Source organism: Gastrolobium bilobum, unplaced genomic scaffold (genome assembly GCF_033153095.1).
Source record: "Gastrolobium bilobum isolate Gb01-03AN ecotype WA unplaced genomic scaffold, APGP_CSIRO_Gbil_v1 utg139411, whole genome shotgun sequence".
NCBI classification, from domain to species: Eukaryota; Viridiplantae; Streptophyta; class Magnoliopsida; order Fabales; family Fabaceae; genus Gastrolobium; species Gastrolobium bilobum.
Genome location: NW_026897645.1, coordinates 38,520 through 56,343, shown reverse-complemented (window position 1 = coordinate 56,343; position 17,824 = coordinate 38,520). Strand labels below are relative to the sequence as shown.

At 37.7% G+C, this 17,824-nt stretch overlaps 2 protein-coding genes and 1 pseudogene across 2 annotated transcripts; all 3 read right to left on the bottom strand.

Annotated features, from left to right (window-relative positions):
• Positions 1–5,309: 5,309 nt before the first annotated feature.
• On the bottom strand, positions 5,310–6,041 carry LOC133308942 (citrate-binding protein-like). Its single transcript, XM_061509673.1, has 2 exons — positions 5,775–6,041; positions 5,310–5,690 (listed from the first exon to the last, which is right to left on the bottom strand). The coding sequence occupies exons 1-2, from the start codon at positions 6,039–6,041 to the stop codon at positions 5,310–5,312; spliced, it is 648 nt and encodes a 215-aa protein (XP_061365657.1).
• A 5,679-nt stretch (positions 6,042–11,720) lies between these two features.
• Positions 11,721–13,076, bottom strand: LOC133308945 (uncharacterized). The gene has a single exon (XM_061509675.1). The coding sequence runs from the start codon at positions 13,074–13,076 to the stop codon at positions 11,721–11,723; it is 1,356 nt and encodes a 451-aa protein (XP_061365659.1).
• Positions 13,077–15,984: 2,908 nt separating this feature from the next.
• Positions 15,985–17,246, bottom strand: LOC133308944 (ribonuclease 3-like; annotated as a pseudogene).
• Between the last annotated feature and the right edge of the window lie 578 nt (positions 17,247–17,824).

The window sequence follows — 17,824 nt, the reverse complement described above, 5'->3', positions numbered from 1 at the left end:
AGCCGAGATATCCAACTCGAGAAAGAAGACCCTCTACAAAATACCCATCTGATGAATACACCGTTGTTGCTGAAGACGGTGAGCCTCAGAGTTATGATGAGGCTGTAATGAGCTCAGAGAAAGAAGAATGAAAAAATGCAATGCAAGACGAGATGAAGTCTCTGCACGAGAATCAGACTTATGAGCTGACCGAGTTGCCAGAAGGAAGACGAGCTCTGAAAAACAAATGGGTCTACAAGATTAAGAATGAAGAGAACGGGCAGAAGTCGAGATACAAACCGTGTTGTGAAAGGAGTAGACTTTGAGGAGATTTTTTCTCCTGTTGTGAAAATGACCTCGGTCCGAACCGTGTTAGCCATGGCGGCTTCGATGGACCTCGAGGTAGAACAAATGAACGTGAAGACGGCATTTCTTCACGGTGATTTAGAAGAAGAAATATATATGGAGCAACCTGAAGGGTTCCGAGCTACAGACCAAGAAGATTTGGTATGTCGGTTGAAGAAGAGCCTATATGGCTTGAAGCAAGCACCTCGACAGTGGTACAGGAAATTTGAATCATTCATGATTGATCATAAGTTTGAGAAGATAGAAGCCGACCACTGCGTATTTGTGAAGAGGTATGAGGCCAGAGATTTTCTGATTTTGTTGTTATATGTTGACGACATGCTTATTGTAGGGAAAGACAAATCGAGGATAGCCGCCCTGAAAAAGGCATTGAGCTCGTCCTTCTCAATGAAGGACCTCGGCCCTACAAAGCATATTCTCGGAACCAAGATTATCCGAGATAGACAAAAGAAGCTATTGTGGCTGAGTCAAGAGAAGTACATTGAGAAGATATTGAAGAGATTCAGCATGGACAAAGCCAAAACAGTGAGCACCCCCCTAGTCGGACACATAAAGCTGAACCAGAAGCAATGTCCGAAATCTGATGAAGACAAAAATGAGATGATGAAGGTCCCGTACCAATCCGTCGTCGGAAGCTTGATGTATGCAATGGTTTGCACTAGACCCGACTTGGCGTATGCTGTTGGAATCGTAAGCCGATATCTGTCAAACCCCGGCAAAGAACACTGAGAAGCAGTGAAGTGGATCTTCAAGTACCTCCGAGGTACGACTGATTTATGTCTCCGATTTGGAGAAGGCAAAGCTGAGTTGCAAAGCTACTCGGATTCTGATTTAGGGGGAGATTCCTACTCGAGGAAATCGACGACGGGATATATGATGAGATTTTTCGGAGGAGCTGTCTCTTGGCAATCAAGACTTCAGAAATGTGTTGCACTATCGACAACTGAGGCTGAGTACATTGCCGCTACTGAGGCAAGCAAAGAGATGCTGTGGATGAAGAAGTTCCTCATGGAACTCGGCCATGATCAAGACAAGTATGAGCTGGGTTGTGACAATCAAAGCGCAATCCATCTTGCGAAGAATTCGACCTATCACTCCTGCACTAAGCATATTGATGTGAGGTATCTCTGGATCCGGGATGTGGTGGAAGGTGGAGAGCTCGAACTCGTCAAAGTGCACACTGACCAAAATTGGTCCGACATGATGACAAAGCTGGTTCCAGTAAGGAAATTTGAAGACCGCTGTGAAGGAGCCGGGTTGATGCTGAAGCCGACGCATTGAAGTCGGAGGGGGAGATTTGTTGGGCTTCCTCCTTCAATGCTAAGCCCAAGCCCATTGAGGGGTTTCCCAAAAATCCTAAATTCCACCTCCTCTATATATTCATTAGTTGATGGTGGAGGCTAGGTTAGATGAGAGAGATTTGATATTTGAGAGAAAATTGTTTGAGATTTAATAGCAAAGCTTTATGCTTTGTATTTGAGAGATCTCTAGAGAGAGTTTGAGTGAAACATCTCTAGGGAGGTTTGATTATTACCATTGTTGGAGAGGTTGAGTTAACCACCACATTGGTGATTCGAATTATTTGTAACCATTATTTTCATAGTGAATTTTTGATCTGGACTAGGTCCCGTGAGTTTTTACTTCTTCATTGGAGAAAGTTTTTTCACGTTAAAACTGTTTGTGTTCTCTCTCCTTCTCTCTCCCGTTTTCGTTTTGATTTTTTCCGCTACACTGCCCGACCTGGTAAAGTTCAGGCCGAGGTATTGCCGAGATCCAAGATCGAAGATCTTGTTGATTGACTTCCGCAAAAAAACTTCTGAGCCAATCTGAAGGAACCGAGTTTCCAACACCATAGCCTTGCAAATATATCCCATTCTTCCAAAAGGATCCATTGAGATTTGGATTTGAAGTGGCTTATGGCAACTTAGTCAAATTATAGTATAATATACATATATATAGGCGTAGGAGGGGGAGTACCTCGAGGTCCAGAGCAATAATTGTTGAGAATCTCTTTGTCGAAGCAGACGGCAACCGGCTGAAAGAATCCGTTTGTACTGAAATTAACGTCTCATCTTATGCTGCCCTGTAAGGATATTCTATATACCTGATTTTGATCATCTTCTATTTATTTATTTTCATACAAATGACCACGTCATGTTAATTAAGAAGGGAGGGGGCCCTATAAGGATATTCTATATACCTGATTTTGATCATCTTCTATTTTTTTTTTTCATACAAATGACCACGTCATGTTAATTAAGGGGGGGGGGGGGGGGGGGGGGGGGAATACAATTTTTTTGTTGCATAGGAATTTTGCAAATACAATTATAACTTGTGCAAGCTTCCCTTCGCTTATTATTATTTGTTTACTTCTTTGATCTAGCTTACTAAGTGTTACAGTCTATTTTTCTGATTAGCTGCCTTATATCTGTTTGTGTTCTTTTTTGAAATATTTGCTTTTTGGTACTTATCTTATAACCTTTGTAAGATGTTTGACTAACATTTGAAGTTTATTAGTTACTTTGTTATCAAGTGCCTTTATTTTTGCAGGGTATTGTTCCAGAAACTGTCATCGTTGATGGCTTGATTTAATCCTCCCTTCTCAGTTCTCAAGTCTTCTTTTAGCAACTACAAAATAAAAAGAAAAATAATCGAAAAGTCCCTTTCTTTTATATGCGTTTGGTCCGGTCCTATGCCCGGACCAAGTTCCTATGCCCGCCAATAATAAGTCTTTCTATAAGATTATTTGGCAAAAAAATTAAAATATTACTATTTTAATAAATATTTATGAATATATAGTTATTTTGAAATTATTTACGTCCAAATTAGGTGTGACTATTCACGTTCAAATTAGGCGTGATTCCCAAGACATTCACGTCTAATTTATACGTGAATCATCTGGTGTTGACACGTGGCGACAAAAGTCAATTTACGAACCGTAAAACTTTGAAAAGTCATAACTTTTGACTCGGGTATTCGAATGAGGTAATTCTTTTTTTGATTCCACATAATTTTTCAAGATCTACACAATGACATCTCATCTGATATATTTTATCTCTCACAAACACAATTCAAACTTGCAATAATTGTATTATATAGTGTATTACAAAAAAAAATTAAAAAATTATTATTAATAAGAAAAAAATATATTTAATTTGTAATTTAAACTCAAAAATCAATTTGAAAAATCTGTATTAATAAAGAAGATAATTAAATAAATATTCTAAACACTTGGTAGAATATTATATAAATTTGTATATATTTTAATAATTAACATATTACTTTTTTAATAAATAATTACGAATAAATTTCCGTTTTGAACCTAATTACGAATATATTGCACTCATTCACATCCAATAATGGTACTATAACATTAAATTCAAAATTCAAAATTCAAATAACCTCTCATAAATTGATTGCATTTTGTATTTAATAAGAGTTGATTGTGTTTTGTATTTAATAGGAGCTGATTGCGTTATAATTTTGTGAGTTGGTTACAGATTGTCGCCAATTCAAATAAATTTGCTGGAGGTTATTTGAACTTTGAATTTAATGTTATAAGAGTTGATTGTGTTTTGTATTTAATAGGAGCTGATTGCGTTTTGTATTTAATAGGAAATTTGGTGTCATCTTATTTATAGATGAGTTAATCCACTTTGGTGCCATCTTTATAGTATCATTGTTGCAAATTTGAATTGTGTTTGTGGGAGATAAAATATATCAAATGAGATGTCATTGCGTAAATCTCGAAACGTTATGTGGAATCAAAAAAAAGAATTACCTCATTCAAATACCCGAGTCAAAAGTTATGGCCTTATAAAGTTTTACGATTACACTATTAATTACGTGTCAACACCAGACGAGTCACGCCTAATTTAAGCGTGAATGCCTTGAGAGTCACGCCTAACTTAGGTGTGAATAGTCACGCCTAATTTAGACGTGAATGACTGCAATAAATTCAAAAATAATATTCAAAATGTAACCTATTCGTAATTATTTATTAAAATAGTAATATTTTAATTTTTTTTGTCAAGAAAATTTGTGTCTTTCTCTCCCGAGAGAATATAAATATTATGTTTTCCAAATCAGCGGCGATAATCATTGTTTTTTATTCCACTTTACGAGAAATTCTTCCAAACAAATATTTACTTGCAGGACTCAAAATTTGCGCTTTATTAAAGAAGATAGAAAAGTAAAAAAGGTAGAAATTATCTCAAAAATAAATTATAAGCAAGTCAAATATCCTTTTGAAATTACTGGTAAGGTTGGTTGTGCTGGCTTTTTCCGTTTTAGTTCTAGTTGTGATCTTCCTTTATAACTTGTTGATTGAAGGTTATTTGTCGATGTTTTCCACTGTAAGAACAAAACTTTAGCGCAACCGATGCACCTTGGGTACATTGGTAGTTTATTTATTGTGGGATATATAAGTAGATTCTGTGTAAATTTTTAGAATCTCATGATCCACCTGCATATTCTAGGATAAATAAATTACTGATACATTGATGTTCAATGCAATGTCTGCACTGAATTTTATTTTTTTTCCTTCATTACCAGTAATAGAATGATTATTATTTTAAGAAAATAATATTTCTGTTTTTGTTGTAAAAAAAAATTGTCACACTCACGTAAAAGTGAGTTGATCACAATATAAAAAAGAGAGAGAGAAAATATTATTTAAATTCACTCATTTTTATATCAATACGCCATAATAAGAATTTGTATGGCATAAGCAAAATATTAAACACTTATTTTTATAAAGGATTAGATGATGAAATTTTACACTTTCAAATAATGTCAAACCGAACAAAGACAGAGAGTATCTCCATCCCAATTAAGATCGTAACCAATCATAGGCCAAACCTGTCTGTTACAATTAAAAAATTGATTTCTAAACAGTCATATGTAAAACAAGTTTTCTGCTTGTATTGTCTTATTCAAATTAGGTACTGATATGAAAGCACAACCTACTTTTTAAAAACTCTGATATCCTTCCATCGAGATTCCATGTAGTTGGAAGGATCATTCTGTGTGTAAACCCCAAACTTGAAGTAATGAGTGTCTGCTCCACGGTCAGCTCCATCATACTTTAGAACCCCATCAATATAAACCTTCACATTGGCGGCACCCACATCATGAATCACGTTCACCCTGAACCACCTATTGTAGATGTTCTCAGACAGAACAGAGGACCTATAATAAGTGAGCGAACCATCATAGATCCTAAGCTGCAAGGTTGTGGCAGAGGAACTTCCACCGAACACTTGCATAATGCACACCCCGGTTGTGCCACTAGGCACGTAACCATAACCTTCAAATTGCCATACACCAGATGTATAATCGTATCCCTGCAAAGTGAAAACTTTAGGCTCATGTTTGCTTCTTAATAATGAATTGTGAAATAAATGAACGATTAAATTATTGGGCCTTACACAGATACGAATCTCAGTTCGTGGCTGTGTGTTGCTGTTAGGTGTGTGAGGCTTGTCTGTGGAATATACCCAAAACTTGTGCACTCCATTTGTAAAGCAGTAACGCTGGTTTTGTGGAACATTGTAAGGCTTTTGGACAACAAAGTTTGCGTTATCTAACGGAAGAAGGGTGAAGCCTTGTGTGGGATCTACAGCACCCGAGGTGAAGGTGGTGTGATAGATGATTAATGGCAAAAGGGTCAGACGCAAAATTGGTAACAGCCCCATTGTTGCAAGTTGAAGATGGTTAGCTCGTTTTTCCTGAATATAAATGGTATGTGTCGAAGGCTTGATAGGACTACACCACGGTTGCATCAATATATAGAAGAAAGTCAGATGTTTGATAAGATGATTTCAAGCAGCCATTCCGGACTGTCTCTTGACATGCTGTCCTTCTACATTCTCATTTTTTAAGTTTTTCCATGCTGAGTCCGATAAGGGATAACATTAGAGTAATGAAAGATTTTTAGATATAAGTGTTTAGATATATAAAATATGGGAAAAATGTTTATCCTACACAACTTATATCATTTTACTCTCACAAAGAGATGAGACCAACACCTTTATTTTTATTTTTTGTCAACTCTCTCTTCCATTATTTATCTCTTTCTCTCTCTTAAAATGACACAACTTTATATCCTTTAAAATGACATACACTTTTTTCATAAAAAAATGGGTTTAATATCTCTAATGTTGTTATAGATAAAATTATTTCTATATATATATACAAGTATAAGTGGGTCATGTTTTCTCTTTCTCTCTTCTCTTTATATAGCTTTACTTGAAGCTCGTATTTTTATATGTATAGAGATAATTTTATCTCCTATAAATGAGAGTCATTAAATCCATAAAATATACCAATATAAAAAGTAATTAGAATTATAACTTGAATACCATCCACCAAAAAAAAAGAATTATAACTTGAATAGACTCTGCTAGCTCCACACGACTTTCAGCAAGTGGACAAGCACTTAATGATATTCAAGTTATATATAATTATATAACATTAAGAAGCCCCGATGGCATTAATGTTTTATTCGTATTTTGGGCCAGACGGTGCCCAATTTTCGTAGTGATCACGACAAGATCAACAATAAATATATATATATATATATATATGAGACAAAATTATTCAATACCGATATCAAATTAAAAAATTTGATACTAAATCTTAATATTTGAGTTCCGTAGATCTAATGTTTGTAATTTATTGGTCACATTTATTCATTAAATTATTAATTCTCAATAAATTATAATCTTTAGTCTACGATTTTGTGTCAAATGATCATCTCCCTATATTTATATATAGAGGGAAAAAATAGTTTACTCGTAACTACAAAATGACATCATTTTAAGTTTGTATGAGATAATTTTATCTCCTTCAACAAGAGGAACATTAATATCATATATAAAAGCATTAAGAGGGTTGGGACAGCTGGGGCCAAGAATAGCTCTATTACATAATGGGTTAACAAAAATGGGGTTGAAAATAGGGCTAAAAAGGTTGGCCCGTGGACTTTTAACCATTTTGATAACTCTAAAATGCATGTTCAGTTATATACTTAATTCCTGTTAGTTTTTCCAGTTTTCAAAAAATAAATGAATAAAACATGTTCAATATCCCAACAATATGTTTTTTTTTTTTGGTAAAAATGGAGGGCCTAGCCCAGAAATACTATATAGAAAGCGTAAGCATGTTCACAGAAACATGCTCCAACAAAAATTCTTTACAAAGCTCATTCCAAAAAGGAAGAATACTAGTGGGAGGAGAGTGAAAAAACACCAACTCTCCTTCCCTACTATTGAATCCTAATTTAGCTAAACTGTCAGCACAACAATTCAAATGCCTTGGAATAAATTCCAGTTTAACTTGGTCGAAACCATGGATCTCTTTTAACAGTCTCTGCACCAAGGGGGAGGATGAATCAGACCAGCTTTAGTATCACAGCAGAGAAGTGCTTCTTTGCTGTCACTGCCTAGCCACACATTTGAGAGCTGCAAATCACCAGCAAGTTTGAGTCCAAGAGAGATTGCCCATAATTCTGCTTCCAAAATGGTGCAGGAACCAATGTTGAATGTGAAACCCCCTAGCCAAACTCCACTAGTTGTGCAGATGACTCCACCACAAGCACCAATTCTGGAAAAAATATTGACAGCACCATCAACATAAACTTTGATTCCTTCCATCTCAGCTAGATGAACTGGACCTCCCAGGGCTAAAACAGGCACAGAGTTATCAACTATGAACGGATCAACACCAGAAGTCAGTTTCATTTCCTTCAAGTAACACAAAATCCTAAACACAGGATTATTTGGCCAGGAGAAAAAAGTGTCATGGACCACATCATTCCTCCATTGCCAAAGGAACCAAATAGAAACATAAAAAATTTCTTGCCAAGAATTCTAAGCCTTAGAAGAGAAGGTCTTAACAATGTTAAGCCTAAACCAATCAAGCCCTTCTGCAGAATTAAATGAGTTAGGAATACTTCCTTCAAACCACACCTTCCACACACTCCTAGCACCTTTGCAGTCTCTAAGCAGATGCATCACTGACTCTGGATGGGATAAACAGATAGGGCATAAAATTTCTCCTCCACTCCAATGACAAGTGATACTTCTAACAGGAACCTTATTCAAGCAGGCTAACCATAGGAACACAGCAATCCTATAGGGGCCTCTCCATTTCCACAGCTTAGACCAAATCTTATCCTTACTAATGTTGAGGTCAAAACTTTGACAGTAGGCATTTCGAACAAGGGATTTACTTGGGCAGCTTCTTCTCCAAACAAGCCAGTCTTCTGCATTAACAGAAGCAGGTGGACAAATATCACGCAGTCTATATAGAGTGGCTTCATCTAGGTACTTCTCCATCAGTTCCCAATTCCAGTCCCCTGATGTTTTGTCAATAAGGTCAAAGACTTTCAAATCCAAGTCTGAGTCTGGAGGTTTGGTACTAGCAAGCTCAAACAAGCAATCCTGCCACTCACCCCACCTATCCATCCAAAAGCAAATAGATTTCCCATTACCTAGCATCCAGGTTAAGTTCATAGATAATTTTTCTCTGGCTATGCAAATGTTCTTCCACAGGGGAGAATCGCTTGTTTTAGCTAAAAACTTTCTTCTTGGATCCTGACTTCTACCATATTTACCAAAAAGAACCTTGGCCCAAAGGCTCTCTTGATCACTTGTGAGCTGCCAATCAATTTTCTGCATGAATGCCTCATTTTGGGTTCTGAGGTTGATGATACCAAGTCCTCCATACTCCCTTGGCAGGAACATCTGGTCCCAAGCTACATAGTGAGCTCTCCTCTTATCCTCAGAATCACCCCAAATGAAGCAACGTTGGATTTTCTCAATCTCTTTACACACATGAACAGGGAGCATACTATTTTGCATATGGTATACAGGAATAGCAGAAATGACACTCTTGGCTAGAGTAATTCTGCCAGCCAAGGACAAGCATTTGGATTTCCAGCCTTGGAGTCTATTTTGAACTCTAGCAATAACATCTGCATAGTGATCTCTCTTGGCTCTTATATGCCTTATAAGGGCTCCCAAATAACGACCAACATTCCTAACTTTCTTAAATCCACTGACCCTAATAATTAATTCTTCTGCTTCCTGTCCTACATTCTTAGAAAAGAAGATGCAGGATTTCTCCAAGCTAACACTCTGGCCAGACATATTAGCAAATTTCTCCAAACAACCAGTTATGCACTCCAATTGACTGATAGAAGCCTCTGCAAAGAGAACAATGTCATCTGCAAAGAGCAAGTGTGAAACAAAGGGACCATTTTTTCCAGCTCTAATAGGAAGCCACTTCTTATTCCCCACCTCATCCAATATCAAATGTGTGAGTTTCTCCATACAGAGAACAAAAAGGTAAGGGGATAGGGGATCCCCTTGCCTTATACCCCTCTGCGAATAAAACCCAGGAGTTCTAGCTCCATTCCACAGCACTTCAAGGTAAGGACTGGTTACACATCCCATAATAGCATCAGTGAAGTCACCAGGCAGCTTCAAGTCTTCCAATATAGATTTGATAAACCTCCAATCAAGCTTATCATAAGCTTTCTCCAAATCAATCTTCAGGGAGAAGAAACTTTTCTTTCCATTCATCCTGTGCATAGCATGGATAAGTTCCTGAACTATGATAATATTATCCTGAATGTGTCTTTTAGGGACAAAACTGACCTGATTAGGTGAAATGAGGTCACCTAGGAGAGGTTTTAATTTATTTGCCAGTATCTTACTCAAACCTTTGTAGATAGAATTGCATAGAGCAATAGCTCTAAACTATTTCATCGAGCAGGGCCTATCTACCTTAGGAATGAGGGCAATCAGAGTGTGATTAATCTCCCTTATCTGATCTGGATGCTGCAGATAAAACTTCATACAACCAATGATCTGATGTCTTAGCAACCCCAATTTTTATGAAGAAACAAGGCAGGAAACCCATCTGGCCCTGGAGCTCTCAAAGAAGGCATTTGGAAAAAGGCCTCCTTGATCTCCTCATCAGTAACCTCTAAGGATAGAAGTAGCTTCTGGTCCAAACTGATAACAGGCCAAGTGAAACAGGTTTGAAACCAGCTTGACATAGATCTCTCCTCCTTGAACAGATTCTGAAAGTAGTCTCTGGCTAACTCAATCAGATCTTCCTCACCAGTCACCCAACCTCCACAATTATTTTGAAGCTTAATGACCTTATTTTTTTTTCTACGGATTAGAGTACTTGTGTGATAGAAACGGGTATTCCTATCTCCATCCTTAATCCAGTCACCCCTTGATTTCTGGAACCATATTTGCTCTTCATAGTCCAGGATCTCAGCTAGCTCTTTTCTCAATTTGCTCTCCAGGTCTTCTAAATGACTATGCCCTGTAGAATTAGACAGCCTTTGAATACCCTCCAGCCTAGCAGTCACCCTATCTCTCCTATGCTCAATGAATCCAAACACTTCCCTGTTCCAAAGCTTCACCTGATGAATAAGAGATTGCAGACTATCTTGAAGCTTAGAAGTAGAATCCCAGTTAGTATTTAGAAATAGGCTAAACCTTGGATCCTTCTGCCAAGCAGCAAGAAACCTGAAGGGTCTCTCCCTCCAAGCTGACTCAACTATCTCCAATCAGAGTAACACAGGACAATGATCAGAGAACATCCTAGGAAGGGTCACCACATCAGCTAGATCAAAACAATTTCTCCACAGATCATTAGCAACAGCACGATCCAGCCTTTTAAAAATCCTTTTCAAGTGAAGAAACTTGGGCCCTTTCCATGTAAACCTGTTACCTCCTCCCCCTAAATCCATAACACCACATGAGTTCAACACATTGTTAAATCTGTTACACCTTCTAAGATCAACTGGAGCACACCTCTTTTTTCAGAAGCAGAAGCTATCTCATTAAAATCACCTGACATCATCCAGGGATCATTCATGTTCCTACCAAGGTGTTTCAAATCTTCCCAAAGAAAAAACCTCCTATCCTCTTTTAGACTAGCATACACAGCAGTCCAATAAAAACCTCTCTTGTCTGGAAATTCCACCCAAACATGAACAAACTGGTCATCTTTCCTAATCAAAGAAATATGTACATCCAAAGGATCCCATAAGATCCATATGCCTCCAGCAAAACCTTTAGCATCAGAGATAATGTAATTAGTAAAGCCAAGCCTCCTAATTATATTAACAGCCTTATTACCACTCACCCTTGGCTCCAAAATAGCAGCCACTCCAACCCCATATTTTTTCCTAAACCTGTTAAAGGTGCTCTTGAACTTATTATTTACAGCACCTCTACAATTCCAAGTCAATATATTCATAAGGATAGGTTAGGATGATGCAAGATTCCTAAGTTCTTGCTACTTTCCCTAACAGTACTAGGTTCAGCATCCTGATTATCTTGACTACTCTATTCTATAATAACATCAGAATTCACACAATTCAAAACTAAATTCGAAGAGGAAATAGCCTGGTCAACCTCCATACCTGATTGAGTTCCAATCTTACTAGTAGTCACACTCAAAACAACATCAGGAGGGTCTGGGTCCTTCAAAGTAATCTCCTTAAGCAACAAGGCAGAGTGCCTTAGAGCTTCTGATTGGTTAGGGTCAGGCTTCACCAAGGATGCATCCACTGCCATCATCGAATCTCCCCATAGCTTTCCTTTCTGCATCTCCACAGGACCCTGAGAATAATCCATAATTGGCTCCCTCAGGTATGAGCTGCTACTGTCTTCTACAACAGGAGCTATAGGTTGGGTTACCCCCTTGCCCTTAACTGCATAAGCCTTGGAAGACAACTTCCTACTGCTAGCCACCGAAGGCTTTGATCCAACAGGTTTCCTAACTGGCATAGCTGCCTTTGCTGAGAACTTCATTCCCTGGTCTTGAATCAGAGTCTCACTCTCCAAGGAAAGATTTTCCTTATTCACCAAACTAGTAGGAGGCACCACAGTAGGCACATTAACTGGCATACTCTTCTGAGAATTGATCACTGACACACTTTTCTTAGTGGTTACCTTAGAGTTCTTGTTGGATAAATCCTCCCCAAAATATCTATTAGAGCTTACTTCGGCCTTCTTGTTGCCTTGACCACCTTTCTTCCTACGTTGCACCACCATCCACAGTCCTACCCCTTGCACCCCAGAAATATCAACTGGTTGTTCAGGAACTGGAACAGGGTTTGCCATAGGGACTGGTTTAGCAAAGTCAGGGCAAGAGTCTGAATTGTGACCATAACGACCATATCTCAAGCATATCAGGAACAACCCCTCATATTCTACCTTCTTCAGACATCCATCCAAAATATACTCTCCTCTCAGAGGTTTAGCCAAATCAATTTCAATACACACCCTAGCAAATCGTGCCCAATCACCAGTTGAAGTAGTCTTGTCCACTTTTAGGACTTTACCAATTACTGTCCCTAATTGACTGAGGAAAGGATACTCACAGTACTCCTGAGGAATTCCCTGAAGTCTTACCCAGGCAGCTACCTTATGGATGTTAGCCTGTTCTGGATCAAAATATGGCTCCCACTTCCTAGTAGCTAGATAATGCCCAAAGATTACCCATGGTCCTCCAGTGATGGCCAAGTTTAAATCCTCCAAGCTAGTGAATCGCACGGAAAAAAACTCATTCCCTAAATCAGCGACAGTGACGCTACCTGTCCTTGCCCAGAATGATTCCAACTTCTTCTTCATGAATCCTACCCCAATTTTCTTGCCAAGGAGCTTCACAATCAGGGCATTCTTCCAGCGCTGCCTCATACGAGCTTTCGCTTCCTTATTACTCTTGATCTCTACCGATCCGTCCTCCCTCACAATTGTTTAAAAGCCCTATTCAGAAATCGCCCCTAGATTCGGATCCAGAGGCTCCTCCTCAGGTTGTGTTTGGTTCGGGACTTCTCCTTAGTATCCCAGCAAAGTGTATGTAGGTAACTCAGTTTTCCACGTTTGGTTGGGGATAACCCAAAATTTAGCCATCAAACATACTTCCCTAGCTATCGATGTTTTAGTGTAAATCAGGGCAATTTTCACTGTTCAAGAAACCCTTTTCGACGATGGTATTTTGAGATAATACCGGATAACTTGAAAAGGGACGAAAAATTTGACAAAGTTACCCCTCGTCTTATCCAATGTCAGCCACATACCAAACAACTTGCTGTCTGACTTCGATTTGGTGAATGGAGCTATCTCTCATCGCGTGCCATATTTGATCATTCACAATCTTCTTCGCGCTGTTCTGAAACCCAAGAGTTTGGACTGACGAAACCTTACCATGACTGATGAAACCCAGATGGTTGTGGTCGGTTTTGAGGTAATGGTAACATCTGTCTGTTTTGGAATCAAGCTTTGTGTCCAGTTTCATTGGAAAGCCACTTGATAATTTTTCTTGTCTTTCGTTTCACTTTCCATTTGCGTAGCTAAAGAAGACACCCCTGTTTTGGATCTACCTCGACGGACAAGCTACTTGGATCAATACCACCGCCTGATTTTATTAGGTACAGTCAAGAGATCCTCTTCTTTTGGCCAGTCTTCGTCAGAATATTTCGGTAAGAATATACAAAGTGAATGGACAAGCTTAAAACCTAATTTATGTCAAATTATTATTATTTATTTTTCTTGTTTTTCATTTTGGAAGCTAATTTACGAAATTATTAGGCAGTATGCATTTGTTTTCACACCTAACGTTGTTGTCTAGCTCGCCACCAAAAAGATGTGCATGGTTTATATCTTTGACCCTCTGTATAATATTCAAAGATACTTTCCAATCGAGTGTTAAAAATTTAGGATGTAAAATTTTATCATTTATCTAACTTAATCAAATTAGTTAATTAATCGATAAATCTAAAAAATTCTTTCAAGTTCTGTAAAGGTTGATCATTGATGTACTATTATATTGAATTTTTTAAATATTTTTATTATTAAATTATTCTTATGAATCTTTAACTGTTAATATTTTACAAAATATTAAAGTGATAACATAAAATATTAAACATAATAAAAAGGCAACCTAATGTTATAATGTTTCCACTCTGTCTCAAGATTTATTAAACGTGAAGAAATTGACAGGAAAGCAAATATTCTGAAAGGGTGATGCTGAAATGGTCTCCACTATGATGCAATAGCTGTATGTAACTTCATATACCAGAAATATGATGCATTGCAGTGCAGTCATTGGTGCTTGCCTGGAGTACCAGATACTTGGAATGAATTAATATATGCTTCTCTCTTAAAATATGGTAAAGGAAACTGGAAAAGCTGAGCTAAATTCCTCAAAATCGTTCCATACCCAATTTCTGATTCTTTATACATGCAGATTATAATGCAGATTTCCAATGTCCTGTTGCTTTTCATAATTGATTCATTTATTATTTTGATGGCTTAAAGCCTCAAGTGAAGATATACTTAAATCTTGTTATGAATCAGATTTGGTTTCCTGGATGGCAATTACTTGATCATATTTTGTTATTCACCAATGGTTTTTTTCATGATTTTTTGATAATGAGAGGTTGTCTTGCTGTAAGCTTTGGTGGTGGAACGAATTTACCAATTCTATTGTCAGATCAATGTCTTGCTTCATCAAAATAATCAAAGGCTAGGATTGGATCAGCTGGTCCTGTTTCTCCACCTAGCATGGGTCCTGTTATAAGAAGTCCAAGGTCAGGTTCAACCCCAAAGGATGCTAGAGTGGCTCAACAAACTCCCCATGCACGGGGGTGGGTCAGTTGCCTGGGCAAAACATGTAAAGCGCCATAGAACAGATTCTGGGAAGAGGAGACCAAGCCATATATAGATTTTTCAAGGAGGCAAGGATGGTATATAATGGAAATGTTGCAGCTAGTTTCATGAAAAAAGAGTTTTACTGGCCCTTTTACCTTTGATAGAGTTTAGCCCATACCGTTAGCATAGAGTTAGGTCCTCCTATGTATTTTACAGCTACCTCAAGGGGTTAAATTACAATGATCTACAGTTTTTTGTTTGGATGTCTGCATCTTGCAGGAACTGCTTCTTTTATTAAGATGGCTTCCGAATGGGTTGTATAGTAACTGGTTAGTTCATAATCATATTAGTTCATGTTAATGGTTAAACATGATGGCCAATGGAATAACCAGCAGCCTAAAGTTTTACTTTGTTGTGGATTTGAGTCTTCTTGAGATAATATCAAGTATAACAAACTTTTAATGTAGTTTCTATTAATGTGACCGATGCTTTCATTGAGGACATTATAGGAGTTGTAACCCTTTGCATTGTGAATGAGCATGACATAGCACAAGGCCGTTTAAATTATTTTCACACAAACAATGACTCGTCAATTGGGTTTGCATTTTTAACCATTTCCTAATCAGTTTCAAAAGGTTTTACACAAAATAGTATTCACCACTCAATCCTCAAATTGGATATACTATTTTTTCATTTTGTAAGCATTTTAAATTGTGGGATAAAATCAGTATGAGATGGGGGGTCCCTTTGACATTCCTGCATAGCAAGAGCTCAATTCAAAATCCGAATTGGCAATCTGATGTAAATTTATCGATCTACATCACAATCCCGTAGACTTTTTATTATTACAAGGCACATACATACAAAGGAAGATGGCTGCATAGTCATCTTGTGAAAGATTAGAAGTACTATAATAACTAGAAAGCAACAAGTTTAAACAATGTTCTGCTCAACTAAATTCTCTTAAAACTTGGGGAATTGTATTTGTGAATCACATTTGCTCTTTGGAAAGATAGGGCACTCAATGAAATTTGAGCCAGAAGTGTCCACACACATGTAAACTTGGTAAAGCTGGCTGTTATGACTTGAATCCTTATTACACTCTATCCCTGGGGTAAACCCAGAACCCTATTTTATAGCCTCTTTAATGCTGTCTAGGCTGTAAAATTCATCATCTGGTTCAATCCCTGAAATTCATTTTCCTTAAAATGATTAGAAAGAGTTTTGTAAATATGCTTAATTTTTAAGCTCTCATCATCAGAGGCTTAAAAATTCTGTCTGTTTAAGTTTGTATTGGGAGCTAGATAAAGTGTCGTGTACCTGCATCCTTGAGGTTCTGAAGAAGGTTCACTTTCTGCTTCAGTTTGAGAGCTGTTTCAAAGTACTCACGCTGATCAATCTCAGATTCAGCGCAGGTACCATGTTTCTGCCATTCATGTGACCAGAACCTTATGCCAGAGTCCATGAATGCCGAAATCTGCTGTAGGTTTTCCAGTCTTTGGATAGCAGCAACTCTGCTTCGTGTCACAGTATGATCCAGGTCACTGCATTATTCATAATTCAAAGATAAGAATCAGAATAAAATGTAAATATGCAGAGAGATATAAAACTTAAACGAATCAATACATGAAAAAAGAAGAAGGAAAAAGAAACATTCAAGATTAGCAGAACTTATGATTTACCTGCTGAACAAAGTAGAAGAAATCAAAATCGTCTGCAGAAAGGCATAGAACTGATACATATTGGAACGAAATAGGTACAATGCAGAACACCTGCAAAATCTCCAACCTTGTTCCTCTCAAAGTTCCCTTCTACCTACGACAGCGAAAATGGAAGAGAGACACATTATTAACAAGGTGTTTTTATAAGGATATTTTTGTAATTTCGTAGGATTTTCCCATCAATCTTTTATCTTCAACCAAACACACACTCAGAAATTTCATTCAATTTTCCTGGTAAAATTTTGTCCAACCAAACAACTTTTTTAAAATTTTCCTATCTAACTCACTTTCCCTGCAGATCCCTGGTATTTACATTTTCCTAGTATTCAAAAATTTTACCCCAACCAAACACCCCCTCAGGCTCTTCCTCCCCAGTTAGCCATGGAGTGGCCTCTCCCAACACCCCGTGCTCCACCCCAGTGACTTCAGCAAACGATCGCGGCTTCGCAGACCCAGCCTCTCCCTTCTGAAATTCCTTGATCGAGACTCGCATACGATCTACGATTGGAATCTCATCACCACTTTTGGTACGCTTAGTACTTCATCTTATCATGGACAAAGTCTCGTTCCTAATCTCCATTGGATCTCCCATGGCACCAGCAAAAATCAGCGAAGAAAAACCCTAACAGAAAGAAAGTTTTCACACGCGTGAAGGAAATGCGCCTAACCCATCTCTCATATTTCTGCTTTTTAAGTTCCCAACAATATGTTAGTCTGACTGAAATATGGATCGTTACTCGCGCGTACATTTGATTTCAGATCGTTAAGAGATAACTTTGTTGCTAAATTGGTGAGTAACCATGCATTGGATTCAGGAAGTTACTTCATAACCTTCGATATTCGCTTACATTTTGCTTGTTCAAAAGGAAATCTACATTACTATGCTAACTAGTAGCCTCGCAAAATCGAAAGAACTACAACATTTTTCGGATCATGCATCTTTGATTAGTTGACTAAATTAAGTTGGGCAAGACCACAAAGGTAGCAAAGCTCTTGGGTAACAAATTTTTTTTTTTTTGTTATACCAATTCTAATTACCTCTTGGAAGCGAGTTGGCTCCCGAGTATCAAC

Coding starts and splice junctions, on each gene's coding strand:
- LOC133308945 (XM_061509675.1), bottom strand. CDS start 13,076: ATGAGGCAGCGCTGGAAGAATGCCCTGATTGTGAAGCTCCTTGGCAAG.
- LOC133308942 (XM_061509673.1), bottom strand. CDS start 6,041: ATGGGGCTGTTACCAATTTTGCGTCTGACCCTTTTGCCATTAATCATC. Junction 5,691..5,774: donor GAACTGAGATTCGTATCTGT/GTAAGGCCCAAT, acceptor TTCACTTTGCAG/GGATACGATTATACATCTGG.